Source organism: Eptesicus fuscus, chromosome 2 (assembly GCF_027574615.1).
Source record: "Eptesicus fuscus isolate TK198812 chromosome 2, DD_ASM_mEF_20220401, whole genome shotgun sequence".
NCBI lineage: Eukaryota > Metazoa > Chordata > Mammalia > Chiroptera > Vespertilionidae > Eptesicus > Eptesicus fuscus.
Genome location: NC_072474.1, coordinates 23330968 through 23353485, shown reverse-complemented (window position 1 = coordinate 23353485; position 22518 = coordinate 23330968). Strand labels below are relative to the sequence as shown.

At 38.0% G+C, this 22518-nt stretch overlaps 1 protein-coding gene across 1 annotated transcript in view; it reads right to left on the bottom strand.

Moving 5' to 3' along the window:
- NSUN6 (NOP2/Sun RNA methyltransferase 6) overlaps window positions 1–21908 on the bottom strand; it is a 52488-nt gene extending 30580 nt beyond the window's left edge. The window contains exons 1-6 of the mRNA XM_008148851.3: window positions 21473–21908; window positions 19590–19745; window positions 15624–15703; window positions 7379–7488; window positions 6085–6238; window positions 5199–5280 (exon numbers count right to left, since the gene is read on the bottom strand). Coding sequence (XP_008147073.2) covers window positions 5199–5280; window positions 6085–6238; window positions 7379–7488; window positions 15624–15703; window positions 19590–19745; window positions 21473–21547 — 657 coding nt within the window. The 5' untranslated portion in view covers window positions 21548–21908. The remainder of the gene's footprint in view (window positions 1–5198; window positions 5281–6084; window positions 6239–7378; window positions 7489–15623; window positions 15704–19589; window positions 19746–21472) is intronic.
- Window positions 21909–22518: the final 610 nt, after the last annotated feature.

The window sequence follows — 22518 nt, the reverse complement described above, 5'->3', positions numbered from 1 at the left end:
TCTACTTACTCCAGGACTTCTGTGAGGATCAAATGAGATGAGGCACGGGAAAATGCTTCACAAATATTTGGTTAAAGTGTAAAATGTTTGCACCTGGCTATAAAGCAAGTCATGTTCCTGGGCTGAAGAAACTCCAAGGAAGCTAGTTGCTAGGGAGAGGAAGCTGGGTGTTGCTATGTGACATCATTATGCTGGGGTTCTTGTCCAAGCATTACAAAGGTTCAGCAATCTGGAGAAAGGTTGTGCATAAACTGAGTAGGAGTCCAAAGACTAAAGATAATTTTGAGAGGCATTGGGGGTCAGAGGAGCTTCAGCTAAAGGAGCTAAAGACTTCCTTGACTCAGGACCCGGTGCTTTTTATTCACACAAATTGTCCTAAGGCAAAGTGGAGATAATACACTTCAAAGGGTAGGGTACAGAAGCATTGTCAGATTGGGGAATAGCCTACAGCTGTTCAGGTGTTTGGCCAACAGGAGGCAATAACATGTAGATTGAGATGCCCTGAGCTGTCTGGCAGCAAACAGTAATCCTATTCAGTTTGGGGGAAGTGCCTTCTAGCCACTCCAACAGGTAATTACATACGTCAATCAGCCCTTGTTGAGCCCCCAGGTTTCATCAACCTTTTGATAAAACTCTTGTAATTATGACATGCTGGAATTGGCTCCCAGCATCATTACTTGGCACCCACAGCCACCATTTCTGGGCTGGACTGGGCTGTGGGCCGCATTTTGTGCCATGGGGTCTTGGCAGTATTGGCTGTGATTTGGTGGGGTGTCGCTCCAGGGTGGTGGCAGGGCCTGTGTCCCACTTGGGGGAAGCCGAATGTTGGTTTGTTGGTGCCAGGTCCATGGTGCCGTTTATTTTTAAACGGCCAGTGTGCATCATGGCAACTCCTGCATTGAGTGTCTGCCCCTGGTGGTCAGTGTGCGTCATAGCTACCAGTCAGACGGACGGACACTTAGCCTTTTATATATATAGAAGATAATGGTGTCAGGAAATTCTCCGTTTCCCAGAGTATCCTATGATTTCATAGAACATTCACACACACAGACACACACATACACACGCATAATGCATTTCTCTAATCAATTCAGCAAAAAATATTAACCTTTCTTAATTCAGTGGTTCTCAATATTTTGGAGGCCAAAGACAGAGAGATCCCTTAGAAATATGAGAAAGCTCTGGATCTTTTCCCCAGAAAATTTAAAAGAATTTGCAACTTCAGGTGCTTCATCATCTAACTCCCATTTTAAAATCCCAGTTTTATACAGCTAATGCCACTGAAAGGCATGTTTGGGTTCCTATCTTCCCACCACTACTACCTTTCAGTAGGAGAAAAGTAAAATGTAAGAAAAATTTTAGCTATGTCTGATAGACACAAGAAAAATATATTCTGAGATAATACAACCCAAATATACCTCTACCTATAGTAATAAGTTATATTAAATCATTATTAGTATTAATTATATATGAATTGTTACTAAAGGATGACAGCTTTAAATAAAATAGAATAATATCACAAAGTAATTAAATTTTAAAAAATATTTGGGAAAAAAAAAAAAAAGTAGAGACTAACAAGCATAGGGCTGTTTAAAGTTTTCAATTCATTCTCACACCAAAACATTAAATCCATTAGTATGTCCTCAAGAACTGTGAGAAGGTTATAGGATTCTCAGTGAATCCAAGATCACCAGTTCAAAACATTGATTTTAATGCTTCCTGTGGATACAGGAAGCATTAAAATCAATATGAACAGCCGAAACCGGTTTGGCTCAGTGGATGGAGCGTCGGTCTGCAGACTGAAGGGTCCCAGGTTCAATTCCAGTCAAGGGCATGTGCATTGGTTGTGGGCACATCCCCGGTGGGGGTTGTGCAGGAGGCAGCTGGTCGATGTTTCTCTCTCATTGATGTTTCTAGCTCTCTATCCCTCTCCCTTCCTCTCTGTAAAAAAAATCAATAAAATATATTTAAAATTGAAAAAAAAAAAGAAAATCAATATGAACAACTGAGATACCTGAAAAGCAGTCCCTCCACACTAAACACCAAAAAACAGCTTCACCTGTTACAGATAATTTCTCTTAAGAGCCAGGTCTATTCCAAAAATATTTAAAAATTGAACTCTAATATGAAAAGACACGTAAGTGGCTAATGGAGATTCTTTAGCTAGAGACAAATGATTATGCTTAACTCCTAATAAAGATAAGATTAATATATGGATCAAAGATGACAGAAATTTTCACTGACATTTAAATAACACATTAAAAACTTCTGGTCAAGCAATAATTAAACATTATGAAATAGTCCAAGTAAAGACGCTTCACTACGTATTTAAATGATGACAGTTTCTTAAAACAACTTAGTCTACTACCTTTCTCTATAGTATTTCTCAATCCTGGTTACACAAGAGTATCACTTAGTGATTTTTTAAATATATTCAGAAACAGACCATAAAATTCATATGAGATAACAAAAGATCCCGAATAGCCAGAGCAATCTTTAGAAAGAAGAACAAAGTTGGAAGCATCATGCTCTCGGATTTCAAACTCTACTACAAAGTTTCAGTGGTTAACACATTATGTTACTGGCATAAAAACAGACACAGATCAATAAAACAGGAGAGAGAGCCCAGAAATACATTCACACATATATGTTCAATTAATTTATGACAAAGGAGATAAGAATACATAAACACAATAGTGAAAGGACAGTCTTCAATTAATGGTTTTGAGAACACTGAACAGCTACATACAGAAGAATGAAACTAGACCACTATCATACACTATAAACAAAAAGCAACTCAAAGAGGATTAAAGACTTGATGCAAGAACTTAAACCATAAAACTGCTAGAAGAAAACAAGGGCAGTAAGCTCCCTGACATAGGCCTTGGCAATGATTTTTTTTTTATCTGATACCCAATGAAATAAAAAAATAAAATAAAAAAGCAATGAAATAAAAAATAAGTGAGACTACATCTAATTAAAAACTTCTGGAGACTCTGGGTCAAGATAGTGTAGATAAACGCTGTGTTCACCTCTTCCCACAATAGAATAAAAATTACAACTAAATTACAAAACAACCATCATTGAAAATTGCCCGAGGAAAATAAAAACTGCCTGAAGACCAGCTCAACAGAATCCCCATAACTAAGGATATAAAGAGGAGGCTGGAAGGAGGGGTGGGGACAAAAATGGGCTGATCCCACACCCACTTGTAGCGGATAAAAATCGGGAGGGATATGTCGGCTGTGGAGGTCCCGCCTGAGGAGTTAGGGGTCCCAGCCCCACACCAGGCCTCCCCAGACCAGGGCTCCTGTGCCAGGAAGCAAAGTCCCTATACCTTCCAGATGTGAAAAGCAGTGAGGACTGGAGCTGAGTGAGATGGAGGGCTGCTGGAGACCCAGCCAATGAAGAGCTTACAGGACCAGCAGACAGACTGACTCACTCTCAAACTCACACGCTCTGAGTTCCAGTGCAGGGCCAAGGCTGGAAGAACGTCAGGGATATATGGGGAGAAAGGGAATTGCCTGGCTTCATGGCGAGGGCTGGAGGACAGGCACCACTGTTCCTTTTTGGAGCCCTGTCTGACATAGCTGGCAGGATGAAGTGCTGGCAGGTGCCATGGTTCCATTGTTGAGCCCTTCTCCCACCAGCTGACAGGCAAAGCAGGCATCAAACCTGCAGGCTTGCTGAAACCGGTTTGGCTCAATGGATAGAGCATCGGCCTGCGGACTGAAGGGTCCCAGGTTCGATTCTGGTCAAGGGCATGTACCTTGGTTGCGGGCACATCCCCAGTAGGGGGTGTGCAGGAGGCAGCTGGTCGATGTTTCTCTCTCATCCATGTTTCTAGCTTTCTATCCCTTCTCCCTTCCTCTCTGTTAAAAATCAATAAAATATATATAAAAAAAAACAAACCTGCAGGCTCCATTAACCTGGGGTAACACCTTTCAAGAACCCTAACAGATCTAATCTTTGATATCCTCTTATATTGGGAATAATAATAACAATAGTAATAATAATAATAATAATAATACCACCTAACCAGATTGCAACAAATCAGTTAATGTAAACACAAGTACTTAATAAACTGAACAAGGCAAAATAGGTTACAGTGGAACCTTGGTTCTCAAACTTAATCGGTTCCAGAAGGCTGCTCAAGAAGCTATTTGTTTGAAAACCGAATCACTTTTTCCATTAGAAATAATGTAAATTGAATTCATTCATTCCAGACCCCCAAATGATTTCCTATTTTAACCTTTCTTATATACAGAAAATGCCTAATGTACTGTTTAATCTATAAGCAAACACTTCTTTTCTTAAATCTATGGAACTAAGCCGTAAAGGAATCACTTTCAGCACACGTTCCAGGGATGTCTTTCAGAAGGTCAGTATGCAGCATCTTCAATTTTTCACGTATCATTGCCTCCAAAATACTGTCACTGGCTGATTGCTTTTCATTTATCCAAATCAACAACCATTTTTCCACCTCTTCAATTGCCTGTGATCATTGTTTCTTTCACACCCTTAGCAACACTAGCAGTTTTCATGGCCTTTTTATGTTTTAAAATTGTGCTAATCATTCATTTCACAGGCAACAAAAGAAAAAAAATTTCACAGCACAATTTCCTGAGATGTTAACAACATGTGAGGTTTAGTGGTAAACTGACTGGCATTCTCCTTCATTTGTAGCCTGAGAGACACTTCTTGTCATGCTGATGTATCGGCAGGAAGGGTTGTTCAACAACTGAGACATATTTTCCATGAACAACTTGGTTGAGAACTGAATTGTTCGAGATGGGAGACGTTTGAGACCTGAGATTTGACTGTACTTGTTATAGCACCATAATTAATAACCACCTGACAAAAACCTGTTAGCAGTAAACCATTTGAATCTTACTCAGTTACAAATGAACATTTATATATAGTAAATGCATATATTATTTTCAGATTACCATGTTGAAATGGAAAGCAACAGTTATGATAAGCTTTATATTAAAGCATTCTTGGACAAAAAGGGTAAAAAGAGAAAAATAATGCTTACAAAGTTTTTTCTTACTGCTAACCAAAGGTAGATCAGAAAATATATAAATAGACCACAAAAATGTATTAATAAAGTAAAAAAAAAACAACCCTTAGATTTCTAATAATTCGCTGTAGTATGTTTCAATGTCACTAAATATTGCACTTTCACAATTACTTACCTGTAAAAATAAGTAGCTGGGCAGTACATTGTCAAATGAAGGGCTGAGATACACTGGTTCTGTCATTCTTATGCCTATACCTCTGAAAAGTAGGAAATCTAATATTAGTCTGTATAAGTTACATTGCCTCCCATATGTGCCCTGACTGGGAATCAACTGGCAACCTTTTGGTGCACAGGACAATGCTCAACCAACTGAGCCACTCCAGATGGAAGAAAAGAAAAAAAATTTAATCAAAAAAAATTTTTACCAGAAAGTGAGCACTCACATCAATACTTATGGTCAAAAATTAATGTTTGGATTTACTCAAACCAAATTAAAACATAATTAGTTTTAAATCATCTCTGGTTGTTACTGGCTCTAAATAAATTAAATTTGTGGACAACCCAGTTTCTTAGTTTGATGTTTCTCTTTCACATCAATGTTTCTCTCTCTCTCTCCTTCTCTCTTAGCACGTGCTAGGTTGAGGATTTAAAAAAATTTTTTTTTCCTTTTTAAGTTATATTAAACTGATAGGGTTTTTCCTTTCACAAAATCAGAATGTTTAAAAAGATCTGGAGAGGTTAATATAATTCATCCTTTATCAAGAAAAGTATTGTTCTCCAAAGATGAAAGTATTTCAAATCAATAAAATTCAAAAGATAAAGTAAAATTATTTGAAGTACAGCATGCCTAGTTGCTTACTTAAAACTCTTTAATCTGAGCATTTACTATTACCTTAGATCATTTTTTTTCTAAAAAACATGGAAATATGGATCAAGTAATTTCCAGTTAAATTTATACCCCCCAAAATTTTTCATATAATGCTACTATTTTTATATTGTTTTTAATTTCCCTTGAACCACAAGAAATGCTTATTTCCCCCAAACAACACTTAATGACATACTTCCGTTCAGGTAGCCCACTGAAGATTCCTCTGCGGCTTAATTCAGAAATCCCATTTCCAAGAAATACTTTTACTCCATCAAATTCCTTGGCTCCTTTCTTACATTTGCCTTTAATATCAGAGTATACAGAAACAACATCTCCAGCTTTCATAACTAGAGAAATAAGAAAATCATATTATAATGATTTTATACTTGAACAGAAAAAGTTAATATTCTTTAAGCTAGACTGGAAAACTCTAAGGACATCAACAGTGGCATGTTAGCAGTCTAAAATGGCTCATCAACTCAATATAATCGCTAATAGAAAATAATGACATTTTGTTTTTAAATGTCCATAACAATAAATCTAAATTGAAGATTTTTTTTCTAGGAAAACAAAGAAATTAAATAGTCTTCAAAATATCCTAACTCAACTGGAAGTCTTTAGCTAAGCAGAAAAGGAAAGTTATCTTCTTCTTATTTTTTAAAATATGTTTTTATTTATTTAAGAGACAGAGGAAGGGAGAGGGAGAGAGATACAAATATCAATGATGAGAAAGAATCATCGATTGGCTGCCTCTTGCATGCCTCCTCCTGGGGATCAAGCCCACAACCTGGGCATGTGCCCTAACCAGGAATGGAACCGTGACCTCCTGGTTCATGGGTTGATGCTCAACCATTGAGCCACACCAGCCGGGCGGGTGGAAAGCAATCTTCTAATCTAAATTATTTTCCCCAAACCTAATATTCCCTAAAAGACTTCATGTAAATCTTGATATTTTGACTTCATCCTCAAATTTCTAAGTTTCCTTCAAAAGTATTCTTAAAAGCATACACTCAAATTCCTCAAAGGAGTCTTTCTAAATCCCATAATCCTGTTGGTATTTCTTCGAAGTTTTCCTGTTATAGCAATTAAAGCAGATTTTAATAAGCACATATATTTATTTATATGTGTATATGTACTCTTTGAAACTCGAGAGTCCAGAGCTGATTTATATGGCTGATTAAATCTAGCTATATAGTCATTTCATTAAATTATTTTCAGTAAAAACAACAACAACAAAAAATCAGTAACATTAACAATTCCAAAAAATGTTTTAAGATCTAACCTATTATAAATTTGTCTAGTCCATTAACCTGACAACAGTAGAGAGGAGCCCATCAGCTATAGCTAGGACTGTTCAAATTACATAGGTCGGGGTCAATGAACTTTCTGTGCAAAGGTCAAGTAAATATTTCAGATTTTGTGAGCCACATAAAGTCTCTTGACATATGCTCCTTTGTATTATTTTTTTTACAACCCTTCATACATACATTTTGAAGCTGACACAATTCCTGGAACATAGACATGGGCTCCTCTTAATACGGCATTACCACACTGGGCTCCAACAATGGCTTCACATTGTTGTTTTGCTATGTTCTTCCTAGGGACATAAAACAAGAGAAATTTAACACAGTAATATATTTCCAACAAGTACCAACCTTTTCAATGTTTCAACCTAAATCCTAAGTAACCTCTTTAGTACTGATTGTCCCAAGATAATGCCATTAATGAATAAATGAGAAAGAGAAATCTGAAAATAGAATAAATATTGAGAAAAGAGTTCTGTGTGTTGTTTTTTTTTTAAAAAAAGAAGATAGGCATTTGAGAAAAGAAAAAATAGAAAGAGGTCCACCTGATAGAAGACAATAAAGTGGCACCAAAAATTGCTTAATTATTTAACAAGCATTGCTGTTTTCATAACAGGATTAGAAGAGAAATAAAGTCCATCTTCAAAGACTAAAACAGACAATATACAAGGGATTCAAAAACATTTCTAAAGTGATAGAATGTTGCAAGGTAGATTATTAGTATTTTAAACAAGATGGACAAAGCTAATTTTTCTTTCTTTATTGCCCAACTATTTTTTAAAATGTTTTCTAATTTCTCACCTCCAATTGTTCTTTAGATAACTAAAATCTAGGTATCACTTCTAACACTCAGAAAGATTTTTTTCAAAGTTCAGGAGGTATCAAGATAATCAAGCACTGAGTCTCTAATGAGTGTCCCTGGTTGGCAACATTTCAGATGTGTTGACACAACTCCTTGCTGGGGGAATTAAGTGTGTCCCATCTTCTTTCCATCATCTCTAGATGATCAAATCTCACGGAACTTCTCAGCTCTATATTACCCCTTCCTGGTGCCACACATTCTCATTGTTAGGTCTCTATATCTTAATGAGGTTCATGCCCCAAGCTCTAAAACATGCTGCCATCTCTTCTCACTTTGCATTCTATCCCTTGGCAATCCCATGATTTTAATAATCACTTATAAAAATAATCCATGTATTCTAATGCTAAACCTTTCTAGACCCTGAACTGATATTTCTAATTACCTGCAAGTAGCTATATCTAGGTATTCCACAGTTACTTAAACTCAGTAAGTCCTAAACACTGTTATTTTTCTCTAATTCACTCTTCAAATCCTTGGCAACACTCCAAATCTTTCCATCCTCCTATGTTTCCAATCTTGAACAAAGTGTCATTATCTGCCTTGAAAATAAACTAGAAACCTCTGCATCAACTTAAATCCCTTCTTCCTAAACCTTTTACCTTAACATTCACTGAGTCACCAAAGCATGCCACTTGTAATTCTGATAGGTCTTCTGGGCCCATCTCGTGACATCAAGCATACTAGTACATCTCTTAATCGGATTACTGAATAGCTTCCTGCCTTTTACCTTTAATTTCTTTCAGATCTTTATGTCTTTGGTGTTCTGCAGTTTCATTGTGGGGTATCTAGACATGGATTTATTTTTACTTTGGCTTCAGGCACACTGTACTTCTTAAATTTGTCTTTCATATAAATTCTGGAAAATTCTTAGTCATTAGATTTTTGAATATTGTCTTAACCCTATTTTTTCTACTCTCTACATCTAGGACTCATTAGAAATATGAAGTACCTTTCATTCTACTTTCCATGACTCAACTTCACATTTTCAATTTCTTTTTTTATCTCTGCTGCATTCTACATAATTTCCTTTGATTTATCTATTTCAATAATTCCCCATCAGTTGAGTCTAGCATACAATTTAACTCACTGAATGAGTTTTTAATGTTAATGATATTTTTGTTTCTAAAAATTATTTTTCTATTCTACCTTTTCTCCCCTTTTGGGCTCTTCTATGTTTTAGATTCCTACTTTTATTTTCACTCATGTTAAGAACACTGATTTTATAGTCTCTACCATAATTCCATCTGCTAAAGTTTTGGGGGAAACCCAATCCTTCAGTTTCTATATATGCCGATTCTCACTCATGGTGGTTTAAAGTGTAGCTTTAAATCATGAGAAATGTGTGTGGCCTGGACTGAATGTGTGTCACTCTAGAGTGTTTTGCCAAGCTCCTCAAATTTGATCTCAAATTGAAATCAAATTTTTATGTTACTTTCTCAGATTGCAGGTCTCAAGACCACCTTGGAGGTTTGATTTTGAATTCCAAGACTTTATGGGGGATGGAACCACAGTTCTCCATTCTCAAAGATTTTTCTTCAACCCAGACCTGAAGACAAGAGAGTCAATTCCTAAATTACTGACTCTGGATATTTCTCACCAGCTAGTGTTAACACCCCATTGTTAAAACCAAAGCCCCTAAATATGAGAACAACTACCTCCTCTCCCATACCCTACAACCTCCAAATATTAGTTCACATTCTTACTGCTCTGTTTTCAGTTACTCTTCATTCTAATTCCTGAGTATTTCACTTAAATTCTTAATCACTCAGCTGTGCACTTTGTGGCCTATTTTTTATTTAGTATTCCTAGAAGTATGTAGCAGAAACATTTCCAGGTTATCTAGTTCACCATATTGTTGGAAATGACTTCTTCTCCAGTCTTGCAATTCATCTTATACCTACACACACACACACACACACACACACACACACACACACCAAACATTTCATGAAATATCTTTACTAAAGGCAATGCAAAATGATATATTATAAAATATCCCATTTCCTTTTAAAAAATGCTCATTTAAAAAACCCATGAAATTAATTTCACAACCTACTACCACAATCTGCATACACTTTGGAAAACAGAGCTTTATGCTACTATCAGTATTACGTTCCTAAAATACAGATCTAATCATAACGAAGTTTCTTTGGCTGTTATGATCTATGCAAAAAAGAAAACATTGCTTTAGTTTAAAAAAAAAACAAAAACTACTTTACACATCACAGCCAGCCTTTCCCAACTTCTTCAACCTCATCTTTCTCCAATCTCTCTGAAAATCAGTTGAATAGCCAAACCTGATCATCAAATTTTTGTGAATCACCATACATTTTCATAACTCTGTATCTTTGGATATGCATTCTCTTTACCTTGTCCTTGTCCACCTTACCTCATCAGCCTAATTCCTACTCACCTTCAAGGCCCAACTGAAATAATATCTACTTGGAGAAAAATATTTAGCCATGTCCCTGTACTCAGCCGTTCCCAGACTATGCTCTGGTGGTACTTGATTCATACCTCTACAGTGACATTCAGCACAATCTGACTTGTACCAAAGTTCCCTGCTTTTAGACTAAACAACTATATTTCATTCATCTTTATAGCACCTTTGGGTCTTACACATAGCATCAACGCAAAAAAATGTTTTGTGAAATGGAACCCTGTAAGTTAATCAGAGTGTTTTTATAAGAAGAACCATTTCATGGACAGATGAGAATGAAAGCCTACGGAGAAAAGAGTTTACATAGTATGTCTGAACTACTAGCCCTTGTTTGGAAGGCCTGGTTATAAAGTTGGGCCCTGACTGGCATCTATGAACTTAGATTTCATGAGGGTTCCCGCTATTAACTGACAAGTGTAGCTCACTGTGCCTAAATTGTTTGTACAAACAACATGATTTATGGCACAGTGACTTTCCTTCTGGGAGGCTAAACTTTAGCTAGGCAGAGAGTGCCTACTTGTCCAGCCAGGAAAAAAAAAAAACCTGGATGGTGAGGCTCTCTAATGAGCTTCTCTGGTTGGCAACATCTCATATGCTGTCAAACCCATGCTGGGGAAATTAAGCGCGTCCTGTGTGACTCTACTAGAAAAGGACTCTGGAAGTTTGCAAATGGTTTTTCCTAGACTCACAGCATGCACCTTTTCCTTTTGCTGATTTTGCTTCAGATTCCTTCACTATAATAAATCATAGTCCTCAGTACCATTGTATGCTGAATCCTCTGAGTCCTCCTAGAGAATCATGGAACCAGGGTGTGGTCTTGAGGATCTCTCAACATAAGGACTAATAGTATAAAAACATAAAATGTTATGTGTAAGTACCAAGGTGAAAATCAGTTCTGCTGAAGGGGATGATTTTAGCCAGGAAACGTAAAAGCTGATGTAAGGCCAAAAGAGCTTAATGTTTAATGAAAAGTTTATAAATAGAGGAGTATAACAACTACAAGAAAGAAAGATGATTTTCTAATAGTACAGTAATACATATTGGGAGAAAATTAGTATGAAGGTACTTTAATTAAGAGAAAACTATGAAGCCCGGCTGGGTGGCTCAGTTGGTTGGAGCCACGTCCCATACACCAAAAACGTTAAAGGTTTTTTAAAAAATATATACTTTACTGATATTTAGAGAGAGAGGAAGGGAAATAGGAACATCAATGAGAAACATCATGGATTGGCTGCCTCCTGCACTCGCCCCCTACTGGGGTTGAGCCAGCAAACCAAGCATGTGCCCTGATCTGGAATCGAACCTGTGACCTCTTGGGACGCTCAAACACTGAGCGACACCAGTAGGACAGGCTGCAGGTTTGATTCCAGTTGAGGGCATATAACTGGGTTGTGGGTTTGATCCTGGGTTGGGGCACATATAGAGGCAACTGATCCATGTTTCCCTCTCACATTGATGTTTGTTTCTTTCTCTCTCTCTCCCCACCCCACTTTGGGTGAGAATTTAAAAAAGAGACAGAAAACTATTAAAACAGCTAAAAATGAGGTGACTAGGAGATTATGGAAATATTCCACTAAAGAGATATAAAAAGTAGGGACTGTTGCCCGGCAGGCATAGCTCAGTGGTCGAGCATCGACCTATGAACCAGAAGGTCACAGTTAGATTCCCGGTCAGGGCACATGCCTGGGTTATGGGCTCAATCCCCGATGTGGGGCGTGCAGGAGGAGCCAATCAATGGTTCTCTCTCATCACTGATGTTTCTATCTCTCTCTTTCCCTCTCTCTTCCTCCCTGAAATCAATAAAAAATATATTAAAAAAAATAAAGTAGGGACTGTTAAATATTTGGTACTTTTTAAACTGCACATATTACCAACCCTACACCAAATGGGAGATAACATAATTTTGAGATATGATGATATTGAGAAAACATTTCTTTTCACCAGCACTGTCACCTGTATTTAATCAGAAATTTCATATTATGCAATTACTTAAATATTCTATTGCATTTACTCTATTATTTCATATATACACACAGCAAATGAAAGCTTAAAGTATTGATACTAGTGGCAAGACAGTATGAAAGATAGAAATCAAGAAGGCTGAACAAGAAGGGCAAATCCAGCCTTATTTAGACCTCAAGGGATTTATTATATTGAAATGTGTACTTAAATGTGAAGAAAGTTAATTTTCTGACCTGCTGCAAATACAGGGTGTCCCAAAAAAATATATACTTTAACAGCTGATAGCTGTTTTGAAAATGAAATGTATTGTAATAAACACTGCCTTTATAATTATTCAAAGTGTGTGTATACAATTTGGTACACCCTATATTTTGTTGCGATTTTTATCAAAAAGGGAAGGGCACTAACAGAGAAAATGTAAAAATCCTTAACAATTACAAATTGAATATTGGACTAAAAAAAACTGTACTGATCTAAATGCATTCCTTAGAAAATGCTGGTGAGGGCATAACGTTAAAAACATTTTTGTAACAAGAGAAGCCTAGCATTCACTTTTCTGTAAGATTTTCAATAAAATTGATATTGATAATATCACATTCAGCCTTACAACCATATGTTCAATCTCATTAAATTACTAATGATAAAACCTTCCCAACTCTTAAATATACTTAATAAGTATATTTAATATCATATTAGTAAACTGAGGGAACCTAAATTTATGGTGCAAATTACTTTTAAAATTATTTACTACCTATAAATAAAGTTTAACCTATATTTTGGTATTTTAAATAATTGTGTGATAATGAACTTCTAATAAGAGTAAGAATATATTTTTTATTGAAGCCCACAGAAATGGAGGGGGAGGGGAAACAAAAAAAATCTGAGAACAAAATTCCATTTGCAATAAAATTAAGAAATCCCAATGATGAAGAATAATTTCCTGACAGTGAAATCTGAATGAAATCTAGTTCCTCAACTGGGTATGAATGTTTCTGACAAGAAAAGGCTCCTGGGGCCTAATCACATATTTATTACTAAAAACCAGGACCAGTGGTTCACGTAGAAAAAAAGGAGACTGAGAACGCCTTTTCAGGCATTGCTCACAGCAGATAAAGCCGAGAGGAACTGAACTGTCAGAATGGGCACAAGCAGACAATGTTTTCTCTAACAAACGTGGATAAACTGCCTAGCATTAGGTGAAGGAGGAGAAGGAAAATAGCAATCAACTTTGTTGCTTCTCACCCAAGTTAACTAATAAGCACAAACAAAATTTAAACACAAAACAAAACAAAATTAAAAGCAGAAAGCCTTCCCAGAGAACCTCAGACTTTATCAGCTCAGCTTACTAGGGTTAGAGATGAGTCACTAGTGAGGACTTGGTGAAAGTATTTCTAAAAAAACACATCTGATTAGTTGTCTAGGCACAAACTTCATCCCATTCTGTGTCACCCTTGGGCAAATTGCAAACTAGGTATGTGAATGTAACTGTTCCCATTCAATGAGAGAAGCAAAAAGTATTCATTCAACATGGGGTCCATGCACAGCTAGTACAACAAAAACAAAGCCATAATAAAAAAGTAAAAGGCAGATTTTTTAAAAGTACAACAAAAAAAGGTAAATTTTTCAAATACTTCTCTATATTTTCAAAGATGCTGAAAAAACAAAAAAAAAAACACCTCAAAAAAGGGATATAAGAACAAGATAAAAAAAGAAAGAGAGCCCGGCTGAAGTGGCTCAGTGGTTGAGCATCCAACCCTGAACCAGGAGGCCATGGTTCAATTCCAGGTCAGGGCACATACCCAGGTTGCCGGCTTGATCCCCAGCATGGGGCTTGCAGGAGGCAGCTGATTGATGATTCTCTCCCATCATTGATGTTTCTACCTCTCTCCCTCTCCCTTCCTTTCTGAAATAAATAAAAAAATTATGTTATAAAAATAAAAAGTAAACTTGCAGAGCTCAGGAAATAAACAACAGTTCCTTCTCTGAAATAAGAGTTAACACAACAGGCTTGACACTATTCTTAGAAAGGCCTCCTTACAAGCTTGGCCCTTGAATGGCACCTGGAAACTTTACTGGGATAAAGTTCCTGACACTGATATAAAACTTTCCCTAATAGTAAGAGTGGTATATTGTTCCCAAGCTGTTTATACAAGCAAGGACGTTTATTGTGAACAACCTGCTCAAATTTTGGTACATGCTAGGCAGAGGGTGCCTACATGACCAACAACCAATAAAAACTTTGGGCACTGAGTCTCTAATGTGCTTCCCTACTAGACAACCATGCTACACATGTCACAGGGTGCTGGAGAAATTAAGCACATCCTGATAACTCCATGGAAAGAGGACTCTCAGAAGCTTGTGGCTGGCTTCCTCTAGACTTTGCCCCATGCACCTTTTTCCTTTTGCTGATTTTGCTTTTGTATCCTTTTGTGTAATAAATCTTCCCCATGAGCATGACTACATGCTGAGTCCTGTGACTTCTTTTTTTTTTTTAAATATATTTTGTTGATTTTTTTACAGAGAGGAAGAGAGAGGGATAGAGAGTTAGAAACATCGATGAGAAAGAAACATCGATCAGCTGCCTCCTGCACATCCCCCAACTAGGGATGTGCCCGAAACCAAGGTACATGCCCTTGACTGGAATCGAACCCGGGACCCTTGAGTCCGCAGGCCGACGCTCTATCCACTGAGCCAAACCGGTTTTGGCTGAGTCCTGTGACTTCTGACCAATCACCAAACCTGAAGGTTGTGTTGGGGTGCCCCAACACAGAGTGTCTGCACAGGAAATCCAATGTACAGAGTGCCAGTATAGAGAATGGAGCCCGGCCAGTGTGACTCAGTGGTTTAGCGTCAACATATGAACCAGAAGGTCACGGTTCGATTCCCTGTCAGCACATGCCTTGCTTGCGGGCTCGATCCCCAAGATTTTCACTTTTTAGATGAAAATCTCCTTATAATTTTTCACATTAAAATATTACAAACCTTTGGTATGTAATTTTTTCCAAAATAGAGTATGGAAGTCAGCATTTACAAATTTGTGAATTCCTACCTATATAAAGTTACTATTAATGGAGAAACTCAGTATTGTCACCAAACAGTAAATAAAAAACCTGTGATAATTTTTACTTAGAATAATAGAATTTGAAAATGAAATAATTACAAACCTAGGTCCAATAACAGGAATAAGTAAGACATCCTGAAGGTCTGGATGTTGAAGAATAGGAACAGTTAATCCATTAAACTGCTGTTAAAAGGAAACACACAGAAATTATAAAGCAATCAATATATTTGATAAATTTCAATTTATGGAGCTTTTCAGTATCATTACCTAACAGAGGATGAAGCATGGTTAGGGATACTTTCATGTTATTCCATGGGATACAATAAAAATTAGACTTCAAAACAACTATGTGCTCTCTGTAATTTGACTTTGGAGTATCCTGACTTCTTTTTTTCCAATTACAGTTGATATTCAATATTATATTTGTTTCATGTGTATGCCATTATATTAGACAATTTTATACTTTACAAAGTGACCCCCCGCCCTCCAAAAAGTACAGTACCCACCTGGTACCATAGATAGTTATTATAACACTAGAGGCCCGGTGCACAAAATTCATGCACAGGGGGTGGTCCCTCAGCCCGACCTGCACCCTCTCCAATCTGGGAGCCCTCAGGGGAGCCCTGACGGCTTAGGCCCACTCCCCGTAGTTCTCTGCTCTCTGCGGGGCCTGGCCGCTCTGTGCCTGCTGCCCAGAGGCTCTCCGCTGCCCAGAGGCCCTCCGCGGCCGGGGCAGAACACTTGCCTTGTTGCCACGGCGATGAAGCAAGCATTCCGCCAGGCCACTCACACTGCCCGCTCTCAGCGGCCACCCCCCAGGACTGGGGAACTCTGGCGGGGCTGAGGGGACTGGGCACTGCCATCTTGTAGCTATGGGCACTTCCATCTCTGTGACAGAGTGATGGTTAATATGCATATTACCCTTTTATTAGATAGGGTTACTGACTGTATTCCCTATGCTGTCCTGACTTCCTTATAAGACTCAATTTTGCTTACTGTTTGGCTTCCAAAATACAAACTATGTTTACCTTAAGTGATTTACTTTTAAAAAGAAGGCACTATCACTATATCATGTCAATTTTGATGAGGGAAATGAATGTTTTTTGGCAAATTCAGTATTTTCAGTATCCTCTATCATACTTGGCCGTCAGACTGGAAATAGGTTCAGGACCAGTGGTACAGGTGCTGATGCCAATTCAAACAATCTTATCACAGTCAATTGTGTGCATCTCTTACCAACTCCATGGTCATGCTGGTAGCTTGAAACAGAGCACACCCCTAGCCAGTTTTGTTCAGTGGATAGAGCATCAGCCTGCGGACTGAAGGGTCTTGGGTTCAATTCCGGTCAGGGTACATGCCCAGGTTGCGGTCTTGATCCCCAGTAGGGGGTATGCAGGAGGCAGCCAATCAATGATTCTCTCTCATCATAGATGTTTCTATCTCTCTCTCCCTCTCCTTTCCTCTCTGAAATCAATAAAAATTTAAAAAAGAAAGAAAGAAATTGACCACAGTGGGAATATTTACACAACTTAAATCAGCAAAACACCACAAAGGGTTATTTTTCCTAGAAATGGGCTGTTAAATACGTAGCAACACATCACTGTTGCAGTCAGAAGATGACTGGGCACTCCACACAGCAGAAAAAAAAAAAAAAAGAGCAGAATAGTGGATTGAATAGCAAGGACTACATACTCCATCTAAGGACAACATGCAAATATTTGAGAACAAGTCTCTGCCATGCAGACTAGAGTGATTATCAACTCATTAATTTTCACACACTACGTGAAAGAACAGTAACAATATGTATTTGCATTGTTCCATAGTAACCATACACTATCTAGAAAAGAACTTCTAAAATCAACTTATTAGTAAGTTGATAATAGAAAGAAATTGTTCATATTTTAGAAATCTAACTACATCTTTCTACCAAGTCAACAGCACTCCTGATTTCTGTTAGTCTGAAATACCCTTCAGGCAAAGGGTATTTCAGACTAACCATATCTAACAGATAAGTACTAAGAAATCTGAAGGGTAACTTCCTTCTCTATCAGTCACCTCTCCCTTTCCTTCTCTTTCTCATTGTTTGATGGTCTTACAATATACAGACGATGGTAAGCTGATCTTTCCAAGAAGAAAGATACTAAACTTTGTCATTTGTTTTTGTTGTTTTAGAAGTACTATCTGTTTTATACTAGAGAAATACTTTATACAGGGATCAATCCTTTTCAAGCTGAGATTATTCTTCTCTTGTTAGATTTTAAAATTATACAAAAATAAAACTTTCATAAAACCACACACATGTGCCTAACTTTCATGAAACAACACAAATAAACTTATTTTTAAACCAATCATGTCACCTGCTTCTTTTTCTGTTTGTTTCTTCGCCATACCCTTTTTTTAAAATGTGTTTTTTATTGATTTTAGAGAGAGGAAAAAAGAGGGATAGATAGAAACATTGATGAGAGAGAAACATTATCGGCTGCCTCCTGCACGCCCTTACTGGGGTTTGAGCCCACAACCTGGACATGTGCCTTGACTGGGAATCGAACTGGTGACCTCTTGGTTCATGGATCAGTGCTCAACCACTGAGCAACACTGGCCAGGCCCCAGGCCCTTTTAAAAACATCCTTTTTGAGGTTTAATTTATATACCATAAAATGCACCCCTTTTAAATGTACAGTTCAATGATTTTTAGTAAATTTAAAGAATTGTGCAACCATCATAATTCAGTTTTAGATAATTTCCAATACCACAAAGATTCCTTATGCCCATTTGTAGTCAAGCCATGTTCCTAGCTCCAATCCCAGGCAAACACTAATCTACTTTTCTTTCTCTATAAATTTGTCTTTTCTAGACATTTCATATAAATGAAATCAATATATATAATATTTGTGCCTGGCTTCTTTAACTTATTGTGGTGCTTCTGAGGTTCACCAGTGTTGAAGCATGTATCAGTTCATTACCTTCATTGCTGAACAGTACTCCACTGTATGAATATACCACATTTTGTTTCTCTATTTATCAGTTAATAGGCATATGGACAGTTTTCATCTTTTAGATCTTAAGAATAATGCTGCTATGAATATTCATGTTTAAGCATTTGTATGAACATGTTTTCATTCCACTCTTGGGTTGTACAGTAAGTTTATGCATAACTTTTTAAGAGACCACCAAATTGTTTTCCAAAGAGGCCAAGCCATTTGACATTCCCCCTTGCAAAGTTTGAAAGTTCCAGTTTCTCCACATCCTTACCAGCTAAATTAAATCATATTTATTAAATTTCAGTACGTCTCCCAGAGAAACTTAGGGACAAAGCACCTACTCTTAGCCCATTCGAGACATCTCTTTAGGTCACGTGGGAGCTTTGGAACATGAAAGGAAAAAGAAAATTTATAATCTAAAACTTCCTCCAAGTCCCCTTTCCTGCTAGCAATTGGTACTGCTCCACTCCCAGTTTCCTACCTAAAGCTTAGGACCCAACCTTCTGTCTTAACCTTAAGGAAAGGACTCAACGCCAGTGATTCTGTCTGCCTTATCCTGGATACTAGCCCAGGGTATGTTGTATACCCATCAGAATGGGAGAATAATCTGCTAGAAAAGAATGTGGATCTGCCTCAGTTATGAAAACCTCTGAGGGGATCTCAGAATAGTTTCCTTTCTACTGGCTGAAAGCATATATGTATGCTTATATAAAAGTATAATTTAGTTGCTTAAAGGAACTGCTTACACTATGTCTAATGTTATTACTCTCAATGAAATTAACATATCAACAATTAAAGCTCACATTAATTTTTCTCCAAGTCTTACACTCAGATATCACAGCTGGTTCTTCTTATAACAGTCATCTACTCAAAACTTGACATTTATAGAATTGAACCTGGCCAGTGTGGCTCAGGAGTTCTAGTATTACCACTTACTTTGTAACCTTAGCTAATTTAATATTCATGATCCTCAGTTTCCTTATTTGTAAAACAGTATTGTATCATTCATAGCATTTTAGTAAGGAGCAACATGACATAGATTATAGAAATGTAATTATGCACATATGACATAAAAAATTTGCACAAACCTTGTGAAGTTCATCAAATAACAGATTTTTCACATGTTGCACTGAGGCTAGATGTGTATTTACTCTGACAGTTGTGAATGATGGAGGGTGTGACAGGTGATTTAACAGAGTTTCAAACTTCCTTTCTGCTTCTTGTTTATTGAAAGCCAATACAACCTGAAAAGAACAAGTTATTGTTTCAGTTTCATTATACAAATTAAAAATATTAAGCAGAATATGAACATCTTTAAGCAATTATCCAGTTCCATTTCATTTTGCTGTATTGTTTATGGGCTAATAACACTCAAAGAATGCCAATACTACTTCACAGGGTTCTCAGGTTTAATGGTGATTTAAAAAAAACACCTAAGAAAAGGCCTGACATAAAGGCTTAGAAAAATATTGCCTCAACTTCAAAGCATTACTAACGTTTTGAACATGTTCCTATCTGCTATGTTCATCATACAGATTCAGGATTTCTACTTACTTATAATGCATTAACTGTTACATCACTTCTGTAAAGCTATTCACTTGCTAACCTCATATCCTAGAGCAAATTGGCTATTAGTCTTTTAAAACACCAGAATTTGAGTAACACTGATACTGTCATCCAAAGATCCCACATGGCATCAGCTTTTAAAATGGTATTAGTAAATGTAACAAACAGATATCATTAAAAAAAAAATTAAGAAGTTGGGTAGCAAAGGTACAAGTCAAAAATGAAGCTATAGACTCAACAACCAAGTTCCCTTGTAACTAACTGAAGCTTTTCAAGACACATATTTCCCCATCTTTGATTATACCCTGCCTCACGGATTCTTCATAAACCATTTGCCAGCCTACAAATTTGCCAGCCTAAGAGTATTAGTACTTCCTCAAAGGTTTAGTTTTTTGTATTTTTTTAAATTAAATATTCCTTTACCTTTGATTATTTTTTTACAAAGAAACATTCTGTTCTTGTAAAATCATAGTGGGTTTGAGGCAGAGGTGGTGTCAAAAAAAAAAAAAAAAGGTATTTGCATCTCCTTTTATAAAACAATGTGGACCATTTTAAAAATTGCTGAGAAAAAAATGCTGAATGCCTCCATTTCTCTTAATATGTTTCTTATAGTTTAAGTTCTTTGAAATCAAGAGATGATATTTTCTCTTTTCACATTGTCCAGCCCCTTAACATAATCTATGGAAATAAAGTGCAGAAATTAAATGTAAAGTTCATAGCTTCAGTAACATTTTCAAAAACGAGTAACACTAAAGTGACTTTATAATGGAAAACCGAAGATGTGGAAAATACGAAGTTGCCTAGAGGGATTATAAATCTGTACTTCGGATTTGTAACTTTAGCTTCGGGTTTCAGGACTGTTATTTGAAAGCTGTCAGTTTGGATCAGTTACATGGATGCTTTGGACCCTCAGCTCTCTGATCTGAGAACCGTCAGAGAGGAGGAAATTTCTACCAAAAAAAAAAAAAAAAAGAATGCGAGGATAAAGATGTAAAGGTCTGCAAATCACCGGACACAACCAGTGACATTTAGGAGTTACAGCATCTCTTCCACCTGAGGGCCGGAGCAAGCGCGCTGGGACCAAGCGTGTATCCTCAAGCAGGACAAATTCTCCGGGTGGTCTTGTCTTGCTCATCTTCAGTGCCACTGCCAGGAACGTAACCGCCTTCCCCACGCCTGTCTTTCCCATTCCCAAGTGTTGAAACATAGCTCATCCACCTCTTCCCTCGGAAAGCACTAATGAAATCCCCGAGGAAAGATACCGGCATTCTCACATTCGGAAGGACAAGTAGTAAGAAACACAGGCTGTAAAAACATTGTTTCCTTTTTGACTTCTTTTTCTAAGGTGTGCAAATACCGCACTGGGATGTTTGCAAATACCAGTTAGCGTGTTTTTCTGACCTACCTCCTTATTCAGAAAGCCCTCTTTAAGATAGTTTTCAACCTCAAGTCTCAAGGCTACTTTGGGGAAAAGAGACATTCTCCCGATTGCTCAGAGCAATGCTGGACTCGATGGTTTTTCTCTCCCCGAGTGACAGTGAGCAGCCTCCGGACAAGGACCACGCACACGAGCCCAGGAAAAGCGCGCCGCTCCCGCCGAGCGCGAAGGGGCCGCCCAGGTTCGCCCAGCGCACCCGTCTTCCTCGGCTTCCTGGCCTCCACCACGCCCGGCCGCGGGCCTCCTTTAGGGGCGGGGCGCTCACGAAATCTCCGCGAGGGGCTGCCACGCACATTGCAGGGAACAAAATGGCATAACGCGCGAATCCTTTGTGAACCCAGAGGACTGGAAACCAGGCTCGCACCGGCTCAGGACACCCAACCTCGAGGCCTCATTTCCAAACCCGCGCCCACAAGTTTCTCGGCTGAAAGCGCTTCCGGTTGCGTCCCTTCCGGCGAAGCGGCCCGCCCCGCCCTCCCCGGCCTACCAATCCGCAGCCGCAGACTGCAGTACGTCATCAGAGGGGGCGGTCCCCGAGCTCGTGGGCGGCACGTCACGTGCAGCGGGACGCTTGGGTGGGGGACGGAGTTAAGGACCGCGGCTTCCTAGTTGAGCCAACAGATCCAGCAGGTGGGTGTCCAGGGAAATGGCGAAAATGGTGTGGAATGAGTCGGAGACCTTACTGGCCCGAACAGGTGAGGGGTCCAGTAGTTACGTGCTAGATGACCTCCCAAGAAAGGATGAAGTTAAAGTTTATTCGGACCTATCAGCCACCTTTTGATTTCAGGAAAAAATTACCTTTTTCAGGCCTACAGATCTGACTTCAATTGTGAGTCAACATTATTCAAGTTTTCAAAAGCTGGCCTAATGGACGCTCGGGTAAAACGTAAAAGCCCACAGGGTAGTATTTCTAATTAGTTGCTTTATACTCGAAAGCTCGGGAGACCTTTGGCATAATCTTTTTATTCTACAGATGAAGAAAAAGGTTCAAAGGGAGAAGGTACCTAATGAAA